This window comes from Echinops telfairi, unplaced genomic scaffold, assembly GCF_000313985.2.
Source record: "Echinops telfairi isolate 266 unplaced genomic scaffold, ASM31398v2 ScPeMD7_5592;HRSCAF=6446, whole genome shotgun sequence".
NCBI classification, from domain to species: domain Eukaryota; kingdom Metazoa; phylum Chordata; class Mammalia; order Afrosoricida; family Tenrecidae; genus Echinops; species Echinops telfairi.
The window spans coordinates 12,859,572-12,881,730 of record NW_022109491.1 but is presented as its reverse complement, the minus strand read 5'-3'; the positions used below and the strand labels follow the sequence as shown (position 1 = coordinate 12,881,730).

At 51.5% G+C, this 22,159-nt stretch overlaps 1 protein-coding gene across 1 annotated transcript in view; it reads left to right on the top strand.

Moving 5' to 3' along the window:
- MYBL2 (MYB proto-oncogene like 2) overlaps positions 1-9,460 on the top strand; it is a 51,277-nt gene extending 41,817 nt beyond the window's left edge. The window contains exons 10-14 of the mRNA XM_045295496.1: positions 675-774; positions 1,097-1,210; positions 3,780-3,884; positions 8,272-8,421; positions 8,910-9,460. Coding sequence (XP_045151431.1) covers positions 675-774; positions 1,097-1,210; positions 3,780-3,884; positions 8,272-8,421; positions 8,910-9,038 — 598 coding nt within the window. The 3' untranslated portion in view covers positions 9,039-9,460. The remainder of the gene's footprint in view (positions 1-674; positions 775-1,096; positions 1,211-3,779; positions 3,885-8,271; positions 8,422-8,909) is intronic.
- Positions 9,461-22,159: the final 12,699 nt, after the last annotated feature.

The following is a 22,159-nucleotide window of genomic DNA, read 5'->3' as shown; positions in this document are numbered from 1 at the left end:
CAGATCCTTGTAATCGGTTCCCATTTTCAAGTATACAATTGAGCGGTGCCAACGAATGTTCACCAGTGTCATGCACCTGAGCCCCCTGGTGTGGCCGGTTTCCCGTCCCTGTAAACAGAAGGGCACCGTTTTCTCACAGTGCTGCTGCCGTCCTGGCCCCACTTCCTGTCTCCTCGGTGGTGGGCTGGCCGGCCTCAGTGGGTCTCAGTGGGACACCTGATTCTTACCTGCAGAGCACACCTGCCCTGGGCTTTTCTCTGCCAGAACCCTGCTCCTGGATCCTGGGAGGAGAGTTAGCTGACCACGTGCAGGCTCCCCATCTTGTCCCCCGAGGCCTAGCCGCCTTTTCAGCCTGGGCACCCCCTCTGACCCACTCTCCCTGGGGCTGGACCGGCCCTCGGACTGCCCGATTTGATGGACTGCCCAGTGGCGGGTGAACACGCCCTCTTTCCCCCCTGGCTCTTTGAAGCCGAGACTCTGCGGTTCTTGGAGGATGGTCCTTCCTCGGTGACCTGCAGAGACCTGCATGGGGCACAGAGTGGGCCGTTCCTGCCCTGCACGGAGGCCAGTGGCCCTGGCAGTTGGGGGACAGCCCTAAGCAGAGTGGCTGGTGTCTGTCCCCGATCCTCCTCCCCCCTCCCTCGCTCTGAGCCACCTTTTCTGGCCCGTGGCAGGTTTGTAACCCCAGATCAGAAATACGCCACGGACAACACTCCGCACACGCCGACCCCGTTCAAGAACGCGCTGGAGAAATACGGACCACTGAAGCCCCTGGTAGGCGGCGGGGCTCTGCTGGGCACCTTGGGCTCGCCCCCATGCGCTGCTTCCTCTGCGAGCCGCTCCGTTTGCTTAGCCCCCAGACAGGCTGCCTTTCTCCGTTTACAGATGGGGGCGCGGCGCCTGGCTGCGGGGTGCAGAGGGAGACTGCAGTGGAGGGGCAGGGCCGCCCGGGTTCGGGAGGGGCTTGTAACCTTTCGTTACAAGGGAGGGCGGGGCCAGCTTCCCGGATGTGTGGTCCCACGAAGGCAAGGCGCTGGGGGTCGCATCTGCGCCACCACCCTGTGCAATGGCTCACGTGGGGATCCCGCGTTCCCAGCCGCAGACCCCGCACCTGGAGGAGGACCTGAAGGAGGTGCTGCGCTCGGAGGCCGGCATCGAGCTCATCCGCGAGGATGACGGGCGGCCCGAGAAGCAGAAGAGGAAGCCTCTGGTGAGCGGCTGGGGGGCCGGGGGGCCCCCGGGGCTGAGTTGGGGCCCGGTGGCAGAAGCGGCGCCCCCAGAGTGCTTACCCACGAAGCAGACCCAAGGAAGGCCCTCCTCTGGGACCTCCTGTGCGCCTGCGCCGAGCAAATCCTTCAGCAGACCGTGCAAGGTGGGCTCCGGGCGGGGCCTCGAGCCGCGGCCCCTCGAGCTGTGGTCATTGGGCAGACAGGCTCGGATTGCTTTTCCCAATGGTCGAAGGGAGGGACACACAGGGAGGTGGGGGCTGTTTGGCGGGTCTGCAGCCTGAGGGTGGGGCACGCCGACCCCAGACGAAGTGGGGGCTAGCTGCTGAGCCTAGGGAAGTGACCGTTCCAGGGCCAGCCCAGACACCAAACCCACAGATGTGTGCCCACTGCACCATCGTGTGAGCAGGGTTCCTGCAGCTCCTCTTTAAATATATATATATATATATATATAATTCGTTTTACTTGGGGGCTCTTAGAAATCTTTTAACGATCCATCATTCGATTGTATTAAGCACACTACATATGTTGCCATCAACATTTCCAAAACGTTTTCTTTCTACTTGAGCCCTTGGTATCAGCTCCTCGTTTTTTCCCATCCCACCCTTGTGGATCCTTGACCAATTATATCTTATTATTGTTATTTTGTGTCTTACACCGTCCGTTGTCTCCCATCACCCACATTTCTGTCATTCATCTCCCTAGGAGGTGGGCTATATATATCCAACCTTGTGATGGGTGCCCCCTCCTTGCCCCCATCTCCTCTTTCTTGACACCTCTTTCCCAGGCGTGTGTGTGTGTGTGTGTGTGTGTGTGTGTGTGTGTGTGTGTGTGTTGGTGTGATTGCAGTATACCTAGTGTCCTCAGTGTCTCTCACAGCTCTGGCCACCATGGGTTGCGTGGTGGGCAGTCTGGCTGGGGGCTGGGCTATGACTGAGCCCCACCTGGTAGGGGCTGTGGGGATGTTCACACGGAGCCTCCTGGGCCTCTCCTCCACATCAGGCAGTAGTTCTGAGCCATGACCTCACTCATGTAGGGCACATTCTTAGGCTGGGGAGCACAGGAGCATAGACCCCAAATCCCACCTCCACCCCCATTGGAGCTGACCCTTGACCTTTTGCTTATAAAGCGCTCAGGAATGGGGTTAGGATGTTCCTCAGTAGAGAAGCAGGTATGTTTCATAGGGCATTGGCTTTTTTATTATGAAGCCATTAAAAAAACATTTTTAAGCCATTTCTTTTGTAACTATTTATTTTAAAACCACACATTTGCTCATGCTGTGGCAATTTAAAAAAAATCTTTACTGTGAATTAAGTGGGGTTTTACATATCAGATTACTTTTGCATTCAACAATTCAGTTTATCAAACTTGTCCCGCCCTGTCCTCTTCCACACCCCACGCCTTCTCTTGTAAAATATTACCTTGTCCTTCAAGTCAACGCCAGTCTTCCTTTTTCATCCTTGCCTCCCTTCCTCACCACCCCGGTAACCGTAACATCGGTTTGTTAGGTTTGAGATGGAAACCTCCCCCCTTTAATATCTGTCCTTGTGTGTCTGACTGACTTCCCTCAGTGTAACGTCCTCCAAATCTGTCATCCGTGTCAGGAGGCGGCTCTGCTCCATCGGCTTTCCTGAGCTAACCCTGTGTGTCTGTACCTGTGTCTGTGTCCGTCCTTCCCCTGGTGGGCCTGTAGGGGGCTTCCCTCTGCTGCTCTTGTGAGCAGAGGTACGATGAACATGGTGTGCACACATCTGCAAATCTGTGGGGCAGGTACCGAGCAGAGGGGTGCTGGGCCCGGTGATATTTCTATTCCTGCCATGCTGCTGTCCACAGTGCTTGTCCTGTTGTGTAGTCGCTGGGTGAGTGTTAAGTGTGGCTTAGGCTGTAGTTTGGTGGAGAAGCGGCTATATGTTGGGTTGCTAACGACACCCAGCAGTTCGAAACCTCCAGCCACTTAGAAGGAAGACGAAGCTTTCGCTCCCGCCAAGAGTTACAGTTTTGGAAACGCACTGGGGCAGTTCTCCCCTGTCCTGCAGGGTCTCTACGAGACAGCAGCTTCCAGGATGCCGGTGACTGAGGAGACCCTTTGCTGGGTCCCTGTGAGGAGGGCTGTTGGCCTTGGTGCGGGCTCCCTGGTTGGTGCACACAGGTGCGCACTTGGGTGCTAACCAAAGGTGGGAGGTTCTCGGCCGCCCCAGAGAACGGCCTGGTGGTCTCCTGAGAATCACTCATGGGAAGCAGGTGGAGCAGGCTCGACTCTGTATCCTGACTGCTCTCCATGTTGCCGCAAGTGGTCGCGCACTGTGGTGCTCAGGGCAGGCGTGGGACAGCTCAGCGCCCAGTTTGGCCCCTTCAGGGTGAGCACTGGGTCCTGTGGCTGGAAGGTCACGTTGGTGACCTCTCGCCGCCACGTTATCCAGCAGTCCCAGGGCCAAGTCTGCTGGTATAAAGGCAGTGCTGCAGCAGGGCTGGTAGCCTGACCAGGGTGCCGGGGCAGGTGCGACCCTTGGACCCCAGACAGCAGACCTAACCACCTCCATCCTCCCCACCCAGCTGCGGCGGAGCCCCATCAAGAAAGTCCGGAAATCTCTGGCTCTCGACATCGTGGATGAGGACCTGAAGTTGATGATGTCCACACTGCCCAAGACAATGGCCTTGGTAAGAGGGTCTCGGAGCAACCGTCTGTCACCTGTGTCCAACACCCCCTCCCTTGCCCCTCTGCCCAGAGCTGCAGAGGGCTGTGCTCGGGGGAGCATGGGGGTCTTCTGGCTTGGGAAGGTTTACATCTGGAAGGACCTTAGAGGTGGCGTGACCACCTGGTCTGGGACTGGGCCTCCCAGGGAGGGATTCTGGGCGAAGGCAGGTCTGGGAATGCACCCCTGCTTCCACCGGAGGAGGCTTTAGCAGCTCATGTTGCTAAACACACTTGACATTCGTGACTCTGGGCCTCTAGCATGCTTCCCTTGCCTCCTGCTGATGGGGTAGCCCCAGGGTGGGTCACTTGCCTCAAGGTCCAGCCAGATGGGTGTCAGCAACGGCCCTAGGATGGGTGCTTGCTGAGCTCTTGGTGTGCTTGCTGTATTCGATGATGCTGTCAGGCTGACCTGCCTCAGGTAGGTGGTTATTCCTGGAGTGAGGTTCCCCAGATCCATGCTGTTGATCACTTGCACCTGGAAAAGGGCTGAGCCTGGTGCCCACGAGGTATGACCCGGCCACAGAGCCAAAGCTCAGAAGATGGACCAACTTGGCAAGCGTTGTCTTCAGGTCCTGCCGGCCCTTGTAGAGAAAACTCACTCTGGTCTACACTAGGCTGGGCACCGCTTGTCTTGTAGCTAGCAGCACTGCTTGTTCACAGGCAGAGGGCGTGACCAGGACCTTCGCCACAGAGGACATGCAGGCAGTTAGCACACATGCAGACATGGTCATTCTTGTTGGGAGGTGCCAGCGAGCAGATTCAGAACAAAACACAGTGCAGTCCTGCATCATCCTCGCCATCTGTTCTAGTCCGGGTGGACTAGAGAAACAAATTCGTAGACACTGATGTGTGTATAGGAAATAATTTTACATAAAGAGTAATTACATTAAGAAAACATCCCAGTCCAGATCAAGTCCATAAGTCCAATATTAGCCCATATGTCCTATACCAGTCTTTAAATTCCTCTTCAGACTCATGCAGCACATGCAATGACGCCGAATGCAGAAAGATCCCAGGCCAGTGAATGGGAAGTCTTGACCCAGAGGCGGTGGAAGCATCTCAGCCCTGGTGTGGGTCTCCACGTGGCTCCTCCCGCTCCAGGGCTCTGGCTCCATCAGTGTAGCTCCATGTGTCAGCAGGAAGACCAAGCAGAGAGAGCATGTGTCCAACCTCCAGGGAGGGAGGAAGACAGGAGTTCCCAGAATCTGCAGGGGAAGGCCGTGCCCACACACACAGGCATGCCTGGCTATGACAGGAGATGATGGAACTGCCACATCGTTGTTGCTGTGTTGGAGCCCCTTGTGGCCACCGCTGTGTCAGACCATCTCATCAAGGGCCTTCCTCTGTGCTGATTGCCTAGCAAGCGTAATGTCCTCCGGGGACCGGTCCCTCCTGGTAGCATGGCCAAAGTACGTGAGACACAACCTTGCCATCTTTGCTTCTAAGGAGCGTGCTGACCCCCTCTTCCAAGACAGGTTTGCTCATTCTTCTGGCAGTCTGTCCCAGCAGTTCTCCTGATTCTTGGCCAACACTGATTTGAATGCATCCGTCTGCCTTCAGTCTTTATTGCTTGTCCTGCTTTTACACGCTTGAAAGACTGTAACTGGGCTCAGGTGCACCTCCGGCCCTCCAAGTGACGTCTTTGCCTAACATTTTAAAAGAGGTCTTTTGCAGCCCATGGGCCTGATGGGTTCTCCTGTCGGGCGTTTGCCTGCTGCTCCCACGGGTGTTACTGTGGAGCCAAGCAAAAAGAAATTCGCAACAACTTCAATGTTTTCTCTGTTTGTTATGATGCGTGGTCTCTTGATCCAGTGGTGAGGACTTTTGTCTTTCAGGTAAGGTGTGATCTACACTGAAGGTTACCGTCTTTGGTCTGTTTCAATAAGCGCTTCCAGTCCCTCCTGGCTTTCAGCAAGCAGGGTTGGGCCTTCAGTCCTGGTGCGTGTTGTCCTTCCTATAGGCCAACTTCTTGGAATATTTGCTCGGCATACAGACGAAGTCAGTAGGCAACCCGGAAGCACACTTTTCCTGATTCTAACCACACACTACCCCCTTGTTCTGCCCGAATGATTGCCTCGTTTTATGGACTGGTTCTATGTAAGCACAATGAAATGTTTTGGAGTTTCCGTTCTTCACATTGTTAGCCATAACCAGTATCCACTCGGTTGAGAGTTTTTGCGTAGTGAAACAGGTGAACATCTTTCTGGCATCTCTGCCATCAGCCAGGGTCCGTGTGACATCAGCGGTGATACCCTCATGCCACTTCCCCTTTCAGAGCCAGCGTGCATTTTTGGCTGCTCCACGGAGCGCTGAGGTGTAGTGGTTACAAGTTGGGCTTCGATCCTGCATGGTTGGCCGTTCAAAACCACCAGCAGCTCCCAGGGAGAACAGTGTCAGTCTTGGAAACCCACAGAGGGTCGCAATGAGTCAGCATTGACTCGATGGCAGTGAGGTGGGCGGGGTTTGGGGGTGTGCGTGTTAAATATTTGACAGGTCCCTGTCTGTTATGCTGCAATTGTTTTTGAATGCTGTTCAACAAAATTAAAACTTCAAAGGAATATTAATGATATTTGATATACTGGGCCACCTTCTTGGGAATGGGGGAAATACAGATCTCTTCCAGTTACTTGGCCAGATAGCGATCATTCCAATTTCTTGGCATAGATGAGTGAGTCCCTCCAGTGTAGTATCTTTTTTTTTTTTTTCCCGAATCGCCTCAGTTCATGTCTTCTCCATTCCCGGAGCCTTGCATTTGCCAACGCCTTCTTCCTTCAGGACTGTTAGCCCTTGATCGTGTGCTACTCCCAAGATTAGTTCAAGGTCAACCAGTTGTCTTTGGTGCAGCGACTGTGTTCTTTCCGCTTTGCTTGGTGCTTCTTACACACGCGCACACATGCACATCCCACCCTGTGCCCATCGCTGTTTCACTCGGGGCTGGAACTTCTTCCTTCAGCTCTTTCCGCCTGCAGAAGTGCTCGGCATGGGCTTCCCTGTGGCTCTGTACATTTCAGGAGGATCCTTTGTCCGCTCCAGCCACCCTCGAAAGTCTCTCTTTGAAGTCCGGCTCTTTGACTTCACCCCTTCCATTGGCTCTCACTGCCCTACGCTCAAGAGCCATGTTTGGAGACTCTTCTGACGTCCACTTTGGGCTTTCCGGGTCTTTTCAAGACCATCTGCTCGCTTCATGTATGATCTTGCTGCCCTCCCGCAACTCGGGGACCTCCCGGGCGGAGTACACGGGAACCACCACGCTGACTGCGGCTGCTGCTGCAAGAGACGATGCAGAAGCGCGATTTCGATCAGAACCAGAGCAGGAGTCGACCGGGAGCAGACCACCACGTGCCCGGAGCCATGTTCACGTTGAAGCGGAAGGAAATGAAAGCCCGTCCTTGAGAAGCAGAAGAGGACCCGGAGCGGCCCGCCTGACGTTGCAGACCGTCTCGAGGACAGATGGGACCCACGCACGGAGCACCCCTGGCCGGCTGGGAAGGGCGTCCTTTAGGGGAAAGAAAGCAGTGACGTGTGGTTAGGAGACAGGGTTTGGAACCGAGTGGACCTGGGTTTGCTCCCTGGGTTCTCTGGGATCCCTCAGAGCCCCGGTGCCTCCCTGGCCGGGCTGGAAGTGGAAACCCTGGGCTGAGGACTGAGGAGGAGACGCCTCAAGGCTGCGGTGGCACCTGGCAGGTGCAGGCGCCATTCCAAGTGCTTGGCACCTTTTGCCACAAGGAACCAGAGATGGCCCGCCCCCATCTGGCCTGCAGGCCCAGCGCGCACTGAGCATCTACTGCGGGCCAAGCTCAGCCACTTTTGTGTTAGAAGTATTTTCTAAATGTTTCAAACAAGCTTCCCACTTGAAAGAGGAAGCCGAGTCTTAGAGAAATTAATGTTCTTGCCCAGGCTCTCAGCAGCCAGCCTGGCGGTGGTTGTGCTGGGATCTAGCCTGGGTGTGTGGGGTTGGGGGGGTGGGGGGTGGCCCGCACTTTCCCTCCCATTATAGGTGCGCTGCAGCCCTGGTGGCTCCGTCAGATAGCTGCAGCCCTGGTGGCTCCGTCAGATAAGCGTTTGGCTGCTAACAGAAAAGTTGGCGGTTCAAAGGTTTGGAGGAAGAGGAAGCTGTCTGCCTCTGTAAACATTTATGGCCTCGGGGACACTGTACAGTGGACTTAGTGGCAACGAGTTGTAGATGGATTAATGTGGTGGCGGCGGCAGTGGGCTCAATGGAGAGGAGTGTGGAATGGGCTTGACATCAAGTCACTGCTATGAGTCGGACCTGACTCGGTGGCACCCAGGAACCCCAGGGCCTGTGTTCTGTGGCAGAATGATGAGCCTCGGCCTTGGTTCTGGTTTCAGCCGGCCCGTGTGGCTCATAGCCCGCCCAGCCTCGCCCTGCCCACTGGAAAGGAGGACAACAGCTTGCTGAATCAGGGCTTCCTGCAGGCCAAGCCGGAGAAGGCGGGGGTAGCCCAGAAGCCAAGGAGCCACTTCCCAACACCAGCCCCTGTGAGTGCTGCCCACCGAGGCACTGCCTGGGGACTTGCTGTGCCCTGGGGACTTGCTTGCCCTGCCCTCCCTGGTAATCTAGAGCCACCCCCCTCTAGTGACAGGGTGACAGGGCTTCCCTGGAAATAGTTATAGTCCTTTGAGCCCTGGCTCCTGTTCCACTTACTGCATGTCTGCAGGGGGCAGTGCTGCCTACAGGACCGAGGGCAGCACTGCCCCCCGGTCCTGTGGGCACATGTCCGGGCCAGTGAGACGTGGCATCTCTACGCTAGTGCCCCAGTCCTAGCCAGACCATGACTCCTGGCCCAGCCTCCTGGCATCATGGTTGGGAAGCAGCCTAGGGTTACCGTCCCCCCATCCTCCTCCCCAGGGCTACTCAGGAGGGAGGAGTGGGTACGGCACACCTTTGGCCCCTAGCTTGGGGCGTCCCTGGGGTTGCTGGGGCCCAGGCCCCCTGCCTGGGCAGTCATTGTCTTGCCTCCTCCCAGATGACCAGGGCCTGGAAGGTGGTGGCCTGCGGGGGCACCAGGGACCAGCTCTTCATGCAGGAGAAAGCCCGGCAGCTCCTGGGCCGCCTGAAGCCCAGCCACACGTCACGGACGCTCATCCTGTCCTGAGGGCCCGGACGGTCACAGGCCTTGCTCATGTTTACAGAGGGGAGGGCACTGGGATTTCAAGAACACACTCAGGTGACTTGGGCCGGCCAGGCCAGGCACCACCTCATTCATCTACCTGCAAGGAGGAGCCTTCAGCTGCCAGCCCTTGCCCAGAGGGCTTGGGTCGAGTGAAGATGGGCCACCACGTGTGTGTGGCTGTGGACAGCCCCTGGTGCTAATGAAGTAAAACCCACTTCCTGGGCCTACCCACCTACACCCCGTGCTCCCCCCAGCACCTCAAGGCGCCCCATCGGTTTCTCCAGGCGGCCCTGGTCAGGCTTGACGTCTGCTCCAGCCCCTCAGGTGGGCCTGGCCGGGGTGTGCCTTCCCTCGGCCCCTGTTGGAACATTTTTTTTACAAGAATAAAACTGCCCTGCCCTGTGCCACTCTGGGTGCCACCTCTCTCCTGGGTGATTGCCCTCAGGGCCCTCTCGGGTATGGGGACCTGGTGACTCCCCTTCAGGGCAGCTTTGCCCACAGAGCCCAGCAGCAGGCTCTGGAGGCTTAGAGGGGCCCGGGAGCGGGGACCAGCCCCTCATCTCTGCACTCTGAGCTCTTAGCAAAGCCCAGGAGGACGAGCAGGGGCCCACCTGCTGTATCGAGTCAGCCTGGTGGAAGACTGCCCTTCTGTGAGGATGGGGTGTGGGTTCCACATCCAACCCTGCACAGTGTGCCTCAAAACCACCCCGCGCACCTGGGACCACCTACCAGTCTGCCTGGCACCTGGAGGGGAGACAACAACCTTTGTGACAGCAGGTAGTCCCCAGGGTACAGGGGAGACTGTCTCCCCAGGTATGGTAGGACTTTGTATCCTCTTAGCTCGCCCTTGCTCTCCTTTGGGAAGATGGACCTGGTCCCCTAGGGAGGGATGTATAGAGAACAGCCACAGGGCACTGGCTGCAAACTTGCTGTCATGACGCCCATTGAACTAACTTTCCCAGGGGGTTGTTCAGGTTCTGTTAAACACCTGGCAAGCAAATGCCGTACTCGTGCGCCAGGTGGACCGGTTCTCATGTTGAAGGTAAAACAGCGAAGAAATAAACCACCCAGTGCCCTTGGCACTTGGATCCTGGACCAGGTGGGTGCACTAACACCTGGTACTATGGCCTTGGGAAGAGTTGGGCTGCCGTTGGAGTCCAGGGCAAAGGTGGAGGAAGGGGGAGGGGTCAGGGGTGAGTGAGATTCAGCCCAGCCTCTGGACACCAAAGGGACAGTGGCAAGCCCACCCTGAAGGTCTCTTGGCTGTCTTGGCTGTGCAGAGGACCCAGCTGGAGTTTTGGGCTGGGTCTCGGGGCCCAGCAGCCAGCACTAGGTGCTTCCAGGGCTAGTGTTACCAGGTGGAAAGGTGTTGAGCGCAGTGTGCAGAAAGGGCACTGCCGGGAGGGCCAGGCCCACCTTGGAGGTGGACAGCCTGCTGGCGGAGGCATGGTTTACCTGGGGTGACAGGGCTGAGTGTGCTGTACATCTGATTGTGGCTGGACAGAGATGCCAAGGAGAAGCTGAGTAATTACCTTCCATGGTCCTTGTTCCCAAGAGCCTGCTCGGGTATGGCTATCCCTGTGACCAATGGGAATTGCTCCACTGTGGTGAGCTTCCAAAGGAGGCTGGAATCCGAAGTCAACTCAATGGAGACTAAGGCCCGGCCGGACCATCACAGAATCATGGGAAGTAACAAATCAGGGTCATCTACCTGACTAAACCACGCCGCAATCCCTCGTTCCATTCGCACAACTGCCTCTGATCCTTGTGCAGGTTCCGCATGAGCACAGTGAAGTGTTGGGAATCCCCATTCTTCTCCGGGTTATCCATAGTGATGGCCCAGTCAAATGCCTGGGCATAGTTGCAGAAACACAAGTAAACATCTCTGGTATTCTCTGCTTTGAGCCAAGATCCATCTGATCAAAGCGACGATGTCCCTCGTTCCACGTCCTTTTCTGAATCCGGCCTGAACACCCGCCACCACCAAGGTACATGGCGTCAGACAAGCAAGCGGTGCCTCAAAGATCAGCCTGGAGAAAACGGCAGAGCACGGCTCTACTCTGAAGCCCATGGGTGTGCGATGCGTTTTAAAATAATAAATTAAGCATCAGACAACTAAGGGGCCCTGGTGGCGCAGTGGTTGGTTGTGCACTGGGCTGCAGGTGCAAGGTCAGCATTTTGGAAGCCGCAGCTGCTCTGCAGGAGAAAGACTGGCCTGAAGTTTTCTACTCTGGCAAAGGGTTAAAGTCTTGGAAACTCACGGGCAGTTCTACACCTTGACTTGATGCCAGTGAGTTATTTGAGTTATTAGAACACTGTCTACAAGGTCGATGGTTCAAACTCGCCAGCTGCTCTGAGGAAGAAAAGGTCGTTTGGTCTGTAAAGATATCTGAACCCTGAAACCTATCAGGCTGCTATGAGTCCGTGTCAACTGGATGGACATGGGTATAGTGATGGCTCGACTATCGCCACCTGGCGGCCATTAGTGTATTTGCAGCATCAGATAAAGTGGTCCCTAGAAGGTCCAGGAGCATTGTTCATCAAATGGTTACCTGGCCTTTGAACACACCCACGGATGGGACGGTATTTCTCCTTTCCTTGGAAGCATTTGTTGAATTTCATTCTGAGAAAAAAATCTGGTAATACCTCTGAGCTATAGGAATGACCAGGAATCAAGAGAGTAGCTGGTTTGTAGGAGGAATTGGGGTCCCTGGGCAGATGGTCCACAGGCCAGGATTCGTCTGAAAGCAGTAGAGCCTATCAGGGGCACTGAGAGTGCAGACACTGGGTGACACCAAAGTGACTATACAAGGGGAGCCCCCCCCCCCAAAAAAAGACCCCACCAAAACCCCCAGAATAATGCTCGACGGAACAGAATTTTCCTAGTACAGAGCTTTTCCTTGCTACCCTGTTTCCCCAAAAATAAGATTGTGTCTTATATTAATTTTTGCTCCCAAAGATGCGCTAGGTCTTATTTTCAGGGGATATCATATTTTTCCATGAAGAAGAATACGGTCACATTTATTGTTGAACAAAAAAAGGAAATTTTTTAAAAATGAAATTTATTACCTGTGTACGGTATGGTAGTAGTTGTCATCACAAACCAGCTTAACCAGACAAACTGAATCCTACAGTATCAAGAATTTCTTGTTACTACCATTATTTCCATGTACAACAATCTGTGGTACATTTACTCACACTTCCTGTCTGCTCCGGCTGCACGGTGGCTAACAGTTGCGTGGCGTCCCACCGTTATGGTCCAGAGTTACTGTAGCTTCGGGGGCCTTATCGGGGAGGCCTTATGTGCGAGGAAGTCTTATTTTGGGGGGATGCCTTATATTTCAGTGAGAGACAAAACTGTAAGTAGGTCTTATTTTTGGAGGATGTCTTACTTTCGGGGAAACAGGTGAGCATTGAACAACTCATTCAGAGTTAGTGCACCCAGTGGCATTACCGGGGAAGGTTCTCTCTGGCCTCTGAATATTTTTGTAAGATCTCTTTTGTGATGGCTGATTTAAGAGAACAGCATGTGGCTGTGAAATTTTGTTTCCTGCTCAGGAGACGTACCACAGAAACTGTTGTGATGTTGAATACAGCTTACAAGGGCAGTAGTATAGGGAAAACTCAAGTGTACAAGTGGTTTTCTCATTTCAAAAAGTGAAATGTTCATTGATGACAATCCTAGTTCTGGATGTCTGTCAACTTCCCAAATGGACAAAAATGTCCTCTCGTGGTGCACTTGGAGTTGTCTCCACCAGGTCAGATTGTTAATCAAGCTTTCTATTTAGATGTTCTGAAAAGATAGCATAACTGCGTGCCACAAACAAGGCCTGATTTGTGGCAGAAGGATTGGTTTTGCCACCAAGACAATGCACCTGCTCATGCAGCCATCTCATGCGCCAGTTATTGGCAAAAAACAGCATGCCTCTTGCTCCACGCATCTTACTCTCCTGACCTTGCTCCGTGGGTTTCTTTTTGTTTCCGTGAATGAAGAGGGACATGTAAAGACGGCAATTTAACAATGTAGAAGAGGAAGACAAAAACAAAGGAGGTGCTGCCATCCGTCCAAACAGATGAGTTAGAGAAATGCTTCTAAGAATGGAATTGCAGATTTGACAAATGTATTAAGTGTAATGGAGAGTATTTTGAAAATGATAAAAAAAAATTTAAATACATAGCTTTGAAAAATATTTTTTGCGGGGGGCACACCCTTGTAAACTTTGTGTGTGGCATTTCAGCAGAAGTTATTTTTTAATAAAAATGTATATTTTGTATATTAGTTACAACAATATAAACACTTTGCCATAAGCCCAGCTTACCTTTATTGATCTTCCTGAAGCTGCTCTTTGACTTTGGGAACTTTCTAATGTGATCTGGTTGGTGCTGTCATCATTACCTAATTACAATGACAACTTGTGGTTTTGTGTGGAGACTACAATCCAATGCTGGTATTTACAGCCTGGGAGACCACAGGGCCGAGGCTGGCAGGCTCTTTCCTTGTGCTTCCTCCATTTTCATGGGTCTCCTTTGTGTACAACCACTGGTGCCACCCCTGTCTATCGTTAGTCACTCGCTGCAAAGCTTTAAGCATTGTCCTCCTTGGAGCTAGCTCCCAGCAGCTGTTGGGGTGTGTGCAGGCCCAGTGGGGGCCAGCAACGAGGATTGAGGAGGGGAGGACAGCTAACTGAGCTCCATGGATGGAGTTTACAACCAACACTGCTCTCTTGCCTGGTCTGTGTCCCCACACTTCCGGGCAGTTTTCCTTAAACTGCTACTGTCCTTAAAAAGCCTCAAGGCTGGTCATATTCGTGAGTGGCTTAGTTCCCTGACTACCGGGGCCTCTCACTATCAAGCCAACTGCTGGTGCTTGGTGGTGGCAGTTTGAATCATTGGACTGAGAGCAATTCAAATGGTATTGTCCAAACTGTGATGATTGCTTAGTCATGTCTATCTACTCACGGCAGAGGGAGCTGGTGGCACCCATTTCATGTATTTAATCTTGGGCTCAAAGGCATTGATAGTAATAATCAAAATGGAAATGTATCTGGTTTGGCAATTTAAATAGGATGATTTTTCAAAGGCAAAGCATTATTTAAATACATGCTTTATAATTTGGTATTAATTATAATTTCTATTTTTTCAGTTGATCGTTTTAGAGCAGTTTTAGGTACAGATAGTTCCCATGTGTACTCACCCCTGGACAACGCTGCTTTTTTTCACTTAGGTGAGTTAGATCCTTGTATGTGACTATTAGTATATTTCAATTTGCTTTACCTTTCCATTTTTTAAGGAGTTATTTTCTTTGTGTGTGTTGGTGGTTGAGAATATACACAGTGGAACCTACATCACCTCAATGATTTCTGCGTGTGTGCTTCTGTGACCTGGTTGACGTTCTTTAAGTCCCCCACCTTTTCCAGGTGTTTCCCCCTGTTGATATAAACTCTCTGCCCCCCAGTTTCCCATCTGATGGGAACTGGTTCTCACGTAGATAGCGCTTAAATAAGGCAGTATGCAAGGCAGACATATTTTCTTAATTTAAACGATGGTTTTAGGACCACCACTAATCTGCTAGTTTGTTGTACCGTGGTGGCTTGTGTGTTACTGTGATGCTGGTATTTCGAGTACTATTACGGTCATCCACGGTAAACACATTTCAGTGACGCTTCTAGACTAAGCTCAGCCTGGGCTGTCCACTTCTGAGGACTTAGCACTGGAACCTCATGAATAGCGGCCGCGCACTGTCGGAGAGGGAAACCTCAGGGTCAGCAGAAGAACCTTGTCGGATAGTGTGCCAGACAACCAGCCCCTCCGGTTGGAAGGCACTGAAAATATGACGAGAAGAGCTGCCTTCTCAAAGTAGAGGCCGTCATATCAACGCAGGTGGAGTCAAGCTTTAAGGATCGTCACTTGCCAATGGGACATGACTCAGAAGAAACAGCTGCGAAAATCATTGGAACTTGACAACGGATGAAGTGTGAACCTGGGAAAGTTGGGAGCCGTCACAAGTTAAGTGGGACGCACACCATGGCTATCCAAGGCAGCAGTGAGTGGAGGTCACTGGTGCTGGCCATTTTTTGTCAAAGAATCACATGGTTCACTATACTGGTCATGACAAGTTCAAGAGGCATGGTGCCCATTCATTGTCAAAAAGGGTATTTCAAGGTCTGTCTTCCAGTACAATGATGTTTGTTGTAGGATAATACCCATACGAGTACGGGGAAATCCAGTTCATAAAAACAATGCACCAACCACTAAAACTAGCAATGAAAAAGATGGAGCTTCAGTCTGAAATCAACCAAACTTCCGATTAAATTGAAAGTTATTGCAATTGGACCGAGAAAGCTGCAACGGAGAGGAAGGGACAGTGGTGGGGAAACGGCGTTGGAGATAGAAACGAAGCTGGCGAGTGCATGATGGGATTTCGCACGACCAATGACTTCCTCTTTGTAGATGCCCTTTGCTGCATCGTTAACAGCAGTGGCCACGTGGGCTTCTCCAGACGATTCATGAATAGACTCTGCAGGAAGAGACGGCGGAGAAGCTCACTGCCGCTGACATGAGACCCGAGGCCACAGTGCAACAGACTGTCGTGATCCTGTGTAAATTCATAATGGACTTCATGGGCATAGGTAGACTTACGACCCCAGGCAGATAAATACTACACAGTGATGTAGCAACTATGCTCCAGGGCTTCAAGAATACTCCCCGCTGTTGTGGATGCACTGTTAGGCGCCCTGGTGGCGCAGGGGTTACGGATCTGGCTGCCTGTTGGAAGGCCTCCATGTGAACCCACCAGTGGCACCAACAGAGAAGTGGCTGCTGTGTAGAGAGCCCCACGGAGCAGCCCCTCAGTTCTACAGGGTTCTAGGAGTCGGATCCACTCAGTGGCAAGGGGTTAGCTGCATTGTCAGGTGCCGTCAAGGCGGCTTCCACTCATAGTGACCCTGTGCACAGCAGAACCGAGCACTGCCCGGTGCCCAATCCTCACAGTTATTGTCATCTTTAAGCCCATTGTTGCAGCCTCTGTGTCAACCCATCTTGCCAAGGGAGGGCCTTTCCTGCCCCTCTACTTTCCTAAACATAAAGACGCACAGAGACTATATGACAGGGTAGAACTGACCCTGTGGGTTTCCGAGGCTGTAACTCATCTTTCTCCTTCAGTGTTCCAGCTGAACACGGGAGAGCAGTTCCACGAAAACACCTTGTCTTGGATGGCCTCTGCTGAATGTGTCCTGCTTTACACCAGTGACAAATTCCTCAGGGTGTAAGTGCCTTTGGCCCGCTGGCATTTTGCTTTTCTACTTAGATTTCCTTCTGAAAATTGACCTTGGCATTCCCATTGTCTTCCCTCAAGATCTGAGTGAGAGTGGAAATAGACCATTTTCCTGACTAGGAAGACAAAACCATAAAGAAAAAAAATACCCTCCCTAAATTACATTATTGTCATCATAGACGTATAAGCATAATGTGCTTCTGAGTGAGTGTGATCGCTTTCTGTTACGTGCTGATGTCTGGCAGGCAGTCTGCCTGTGATGTTTTTCCAACAGCCTGGGCATCTCAAGAACTGGTGCTTGTGGCTCAGGCATCAACAAGCGATCATCCCTGGGACAACCCCAGTCTGCTGTGTGTTTTTGTGAATGGAGCTTTGTTTACAAAATAAGCCCTCCGTCTGTCTACATATTGTCTGTGGCTGTTAACAGGCGAGGATTGAGTGGTTGTGACAGAGTCCATATGGCTCGCAAAGCCTGAATACAGCATCTGGCCCTTTGCCAAAAAGGATTGCTAAGCTCCTGTTCTTGAATTATAAAATCAGTTTGTCAAGCCCTCCTTGCTTCCTTGCTCAATAATTCACTGGTGGTTCAGAATAAGATTGCCTGGATCGCAGTCTTCCCTCCAGCGCTTATCATCTGAGCCCTTGGGGTGTGTATATGAATGTAATTGCATTTATATGTGTATACTCATGTATACCCCAACGTCTACACATACATGCATACAGTTCAAAAAAATTTGTGGAAGAACTCCCATTATATTTTAATTACATCTCTCACAAACATTTGAAGCCTTATACCAACTGTGACCTCAGGATATATAGCTTTGTATAAATGCAAATTCTAAAAACCAAAAATAAAGACCAGTGGGCAATCAGTGTTCATTGCAGCACTATTCACAAAAGATGGAAACAGCCTATGCGCATATGGAATCCGACATGCAATGGAATACGACTCAGTCAACAGGAAGAGTTAAGTCTTGCTACTTGCTACAATATGGGCGGAGCTTGAGACGTGTTGAGTGAAGCATGCTAATCATAAAAGGACAGAAATTGTGTGACTTCACTTACATGAAAATACAGAAGGAATGGCAAAGATGTACAGCCCAAAGTTTACTAGTTAGCAGAGGTTGGAGGGAGAGAGGAAGGGGGAGTTCATGATGAAAAAACTTGATTGACAGGAGGGCTGCATAACCAGTTGTCATTGCTGTTGTTAGTTACACACCTGTAAAATCTGAATTGGCAAATGCTGTGTGAAAAAAGAGGACCTGTTGAGGCTGCTATGTACAACCAGACACGGGAATTCGGTCCCGGTCTGGAGGTGAACTTTTCGGGTCCTGGTTTCATGGGCCATTTCTGTTAATTGGCCTAATAATATGTTTAGTGCTTCTGTTCTATCTTGTTCAGTGGTTCTCAACCTTCCTAATGCTGCAGCCCTTTAATATAGTTCCTCATGTTGTGGTGACCCCCCAACCATAAAGTTATTTTTGTTGCTACTTCATAACTGTCATTGTGTTACTGTTATGAATCGGGGGACCCCTGTGAAAGGATCGTTTGACCCCCAAAGGGGTAGCAACCCACAGGTTGAGAACCGCTGCCCTAGTTCCTTGTGTAGGACATGGGGTCTAAAGCTGACATCTAAATCACACTGACCTCCATTCACCCCGAGGAACGGAGGAAAGAGTCAGGGTTGAGTGACCACTTGCCTCTGGACAACTACCTCCTTTGTCATGAGATGGCGGGAGAACTGGATGGTGCCCAAGCCGCTAGTGAACATTTTGATCAGAGATGCCATAAAAGATTCCTGATCAAAAGGGGTGAGTACTAGAACAGAATTTAAAATTCTTCTGCCTTTAGACTTTTTGGTGGATGAATTTCTGAAGCTACTGCCCTGAGATCATCTTTAAACTTTAAATTAAAAAATAGTGCATGTTTTGAGCCTTAATCTAAGTGATCGCTGAAGATATGGGTGCTGTGACAGTGTGGGGAGGAAAGCAGATGGTACACGGCTAATAGGGTAGTTTCTGGGATCTTAAAGGCTTGTCTTCAAACAAGTAGTCAACTAAGGGAAGCATCACCAACGTCCACACAGAGGAAGCACACCAGCCTGTGCGATCCAAGGATTTTAATTATAAAATCCAAATCGGGAGGAGGGAATGATATTAGACCTTAAATTGTGAACATTCAGTTAGCGGAAAGCTATGGGTGACAGTGAAAGCCCAGAACCCATTCCCAGGGTCCCTCATCCAGAGTAAGCCTCTGGTGAATCCCCTCTGATTACGGGCCAGGGATGGGAAAGGGCTTGTTATCAGAGTACACTGTAGGGTGGATGACTGCAGTTGCAGATAGGTCAAAATGTGACACCTTGTCATTTGAGCTCCCTAGCGATCCGTTATTTAATTGTTTCTGCTTTGTTTTCTACTGAGTTTTCCCTCTGTTTTGTTCTGGCATCATTGCTGGGCTACGTACTTCCTGGGTGCTTTGTTTTGATCTTGTACGTTTTCCTGTATATGAAATCCAGGATAGGTAAGCCTCCAGAGACAACAGCTGGACTAATAGTTCCAAAAGGACATGGCAGGGGAGGTTGGAGGGAAACGGTGAGCCAACAAGCAGCACAGGAAGAAGAAATACCCTGGGGTTGATAATGGTGTTAGTTGCACAACTCTTGTCATTGAACTAGTGAAATGCATGTCTGCTATGTGAATTGTATGTTGGTGAAACTGTTAAGAAGAAACAAATGAATTAACTAAAACAAAAGTCCCAAGAAGTCATCTTAAAGCCTAACTGTAATTTAGCTTAAGTAGCATAAAAGGTTGACCTTGAGCAGTATGCGCTTAGACACTATATGGGCTTGGGGGTAGGGCATCAGGTCAATTAGTTCAACACACTTCACGAAGACCATGCTCTACGTACTGCTTGGTGAGCAGCGACTAGAGTCCTAGGAACTTTCCAGCCTCCTTCTAAGCTGCAGATATTTATGTCTCCCTGTCCCAAACAAAGAAGAGTGGAGGGAAAAAAAAGGAAACAATTCGCCCACAGGCCTAAAAGGTATCACAAACCACCATCTCCATGCCCCTGAGACGGGAGCGGGGGAATGGGGTTGGGCTGCAGCTATCAGCTGCACAGGCGGGCGGGGGGGTGGGGGTGGGGGGTGGGGGTGGACACCACAATAGAAGATCCTGATCAAAGTGAGGAAAATGCAGAATGAAATTGAAAGTCATGAAAGAAGACCATCCTTACTGGTCTGGTCGAGATTGTTGGGACCCCTGAGACTGATCCTTCGACCCCCTCAGGCCTGGAATGGAAGCTACCCCATGATATCACCCCTTGGCCAAAGCACAGACAGGTCCATCCAATGACGCTGTGTTCCTCACACCCGTTAAGCACACACACAAGGCCAGGATGGCAGCGTTTGCCCCCAAACAAAGCTTTGGCTGGAAGGGGCAGGCAGACCGGAAGGATGAGATGGGATGGGGTCTGCCAGGAGTAAGTGGGGAGCACATTGAGGGGACCCCATTTAACGTTAAAAAACAAACGTGAATGGAAACTTGGGTGGAACACTAAGTTGCTCTGCACAGTCATCCACATCACTAATACGTGTGGAAGCTATTGAATCAATGTGTCTTACTGTGAATACTCTCAATGACAACAAAATAAAAAAAATTTTTTTTGGAAAACAATGGAGTGTAAGCACACACACACAAGGTTATAAGTAAAAAGATGTGTCACACAATCATAGAAGCCTTTAGTAAAACAAAAGCATCAAGCCGTGAAGACGCTGTTTCTCGACAGCCTCCCTAGAAGTGCGCCCATTTCTAAAGGGAAAAGTTCCACCTCTCCTGTTTCCCCGAAGTCTGTGTTTGATTCCACCACATCAAAGCGGAAGCTTTGGGGACTCAAATCCAGCCCTTTAAAAATGCGCTTTGGGTTTTCAGAACAAAAGGGAAACCCCAAAGGGCAAGATCAAGGTTGTAGCGGGGATGGGATCTGGTTCCCCCCCAAATTCTTACGTGACAGCTCTGTTCCCCACTGCCCTTGGAGAACGAGCAGCCACATAGCTGCGTTGAAAAAACTTCCTCAGCATAACTCTCCTGGCCTTTTCCTCACCAATACAGTTTCCCGTTTTCTTAAAAACTTTCTAACAAGCCTCAGTAATTATCCTGTGTCCTTCCAGAAAACCTCTCAAGATTCCAAAACCCAGGGCCGTGGAGTTGGTTCCAGCCTGTATCAACCCCGCAAAGGGTTTCCGCGGCTCTACATCTTTAGCCTCGTCTTTCTCCTGTGAAGAGCCTGGTGGGTTTGAACCGCTAACCTTGTAGCTGGCAGTCCAGCACTTCCCTGAGAGCACCGCCAGGCCTCCCATCAAGATGAATTCCTGCCCTGGGGTCACTTCTGGCCCCTGTCAAGATTGGCCCTTTGTAATCTAAAAACAGCTGCTGCTACTGCCTCTGAATTGAACTCTGCCTCCAGTGTAGCTGACCGAGCAGATCCCTGGGCAGCTCCTTGGATCTGTTTTAATTGCACCCTTTTTTTGGAAGGCACCCTAGCAGACTAAGACGTGTGTCGTGGAGAGAACTTGTCTGCTCTCATTCATGGATCCCAGAGACATGTTTAAATACCATTTCTGTGGAATCATAGACCTGTATCCGTCTTGTGTATTTATTCCTCAAAGTTTTCTAATTATTATTTTTTGCCATCCTGAATGGTGGGTTTTTTCACCCTTCAAGTGGCTCTGGCCATGGCGCTCAGCCCCTCCTGATCCTTGGCGTGATTGGCTACCTGCTGGGGAGTTGCAATGTGACTGTGTACCTGGGCTGTCTTGTTATGATCATGTGACCCATGATGTGCTGGCTGAGCAATCAGGACAGACTTGGTTAAGCTGCAGGCACCTACAGCGCCCACACCTCTCTGGCTCAAAACAGCAAAGATGTCTTTCCGCTTTTATAGCCACCGCTGGCTGCTCAGTGATCCGTGGGGCCCTGACTGATGGAGCGAGTCTTCTTATCCTGCCTTCCCAGGCGGGCAGGGGAGAGCTGGTGAGGCACACAGGAGTAGGGATGTGGGTAGGTAAGAGTAGATGCTACACCACCGGTCATGTCCCCGCAGGGCCAAGGGCCTAGTCCTTCCAACGCTGGGTGGCAGATTTGGAGAAAATGGGGACCTGTCAAATCAGTGGAAGGTACAATCCTCCACCGGGAGTGATAAACATCAAGGGCCATCTCACTGGTCAGAGGAGGTCTCTGGCCACACACAAGGGGCTGGGGAAGTCTAGCCCTGCCATGTTCCCAGAGAGAGCAGGAACTTTGTTAAGAGTCCTAAAGACTTCCCCAGTCTGCCCTAGTGGTCACCAAGTTCTCCTTTCTTTCTACATACAGAACACACTCCCACCTCCTCAAGGGAGAAAGTCCCAAGTCTTAGCTCCAAGTGGGCAGGGCACGACCTTTTTCAGGGTTTAGTGGGGGTTCTTTGAGATCTGAAGAGGTCTTACCCTGGCCTGGTGGATTTCCAGTGCCTCCCACCAAGCTGTCTCACAGGAGGAATCAGAGGTCCCAGGTGCATCTCTGGCATGATCTGATGTCCTGGTGAAGGTGTGTGCTTGGAGGGGTCTCAAGTCTGCAGCCCGGTGTGGGGTGACCTGTGCCCGTGGCCCTGTTGGGAGATGACTGGTGGTTTGGCATCTACTCTTACAAACCCACCAGCCTAACACAGTGTCTGTTGATGATGCTGAGATGCCTTTGCTTCTTTATTCATTTAATCATTTTATCGGGGGCTCGGACAACTCTTATCACCATCCATCCATCCATTGTGTCAAGCACATTTGTACATTTGTTGCCAT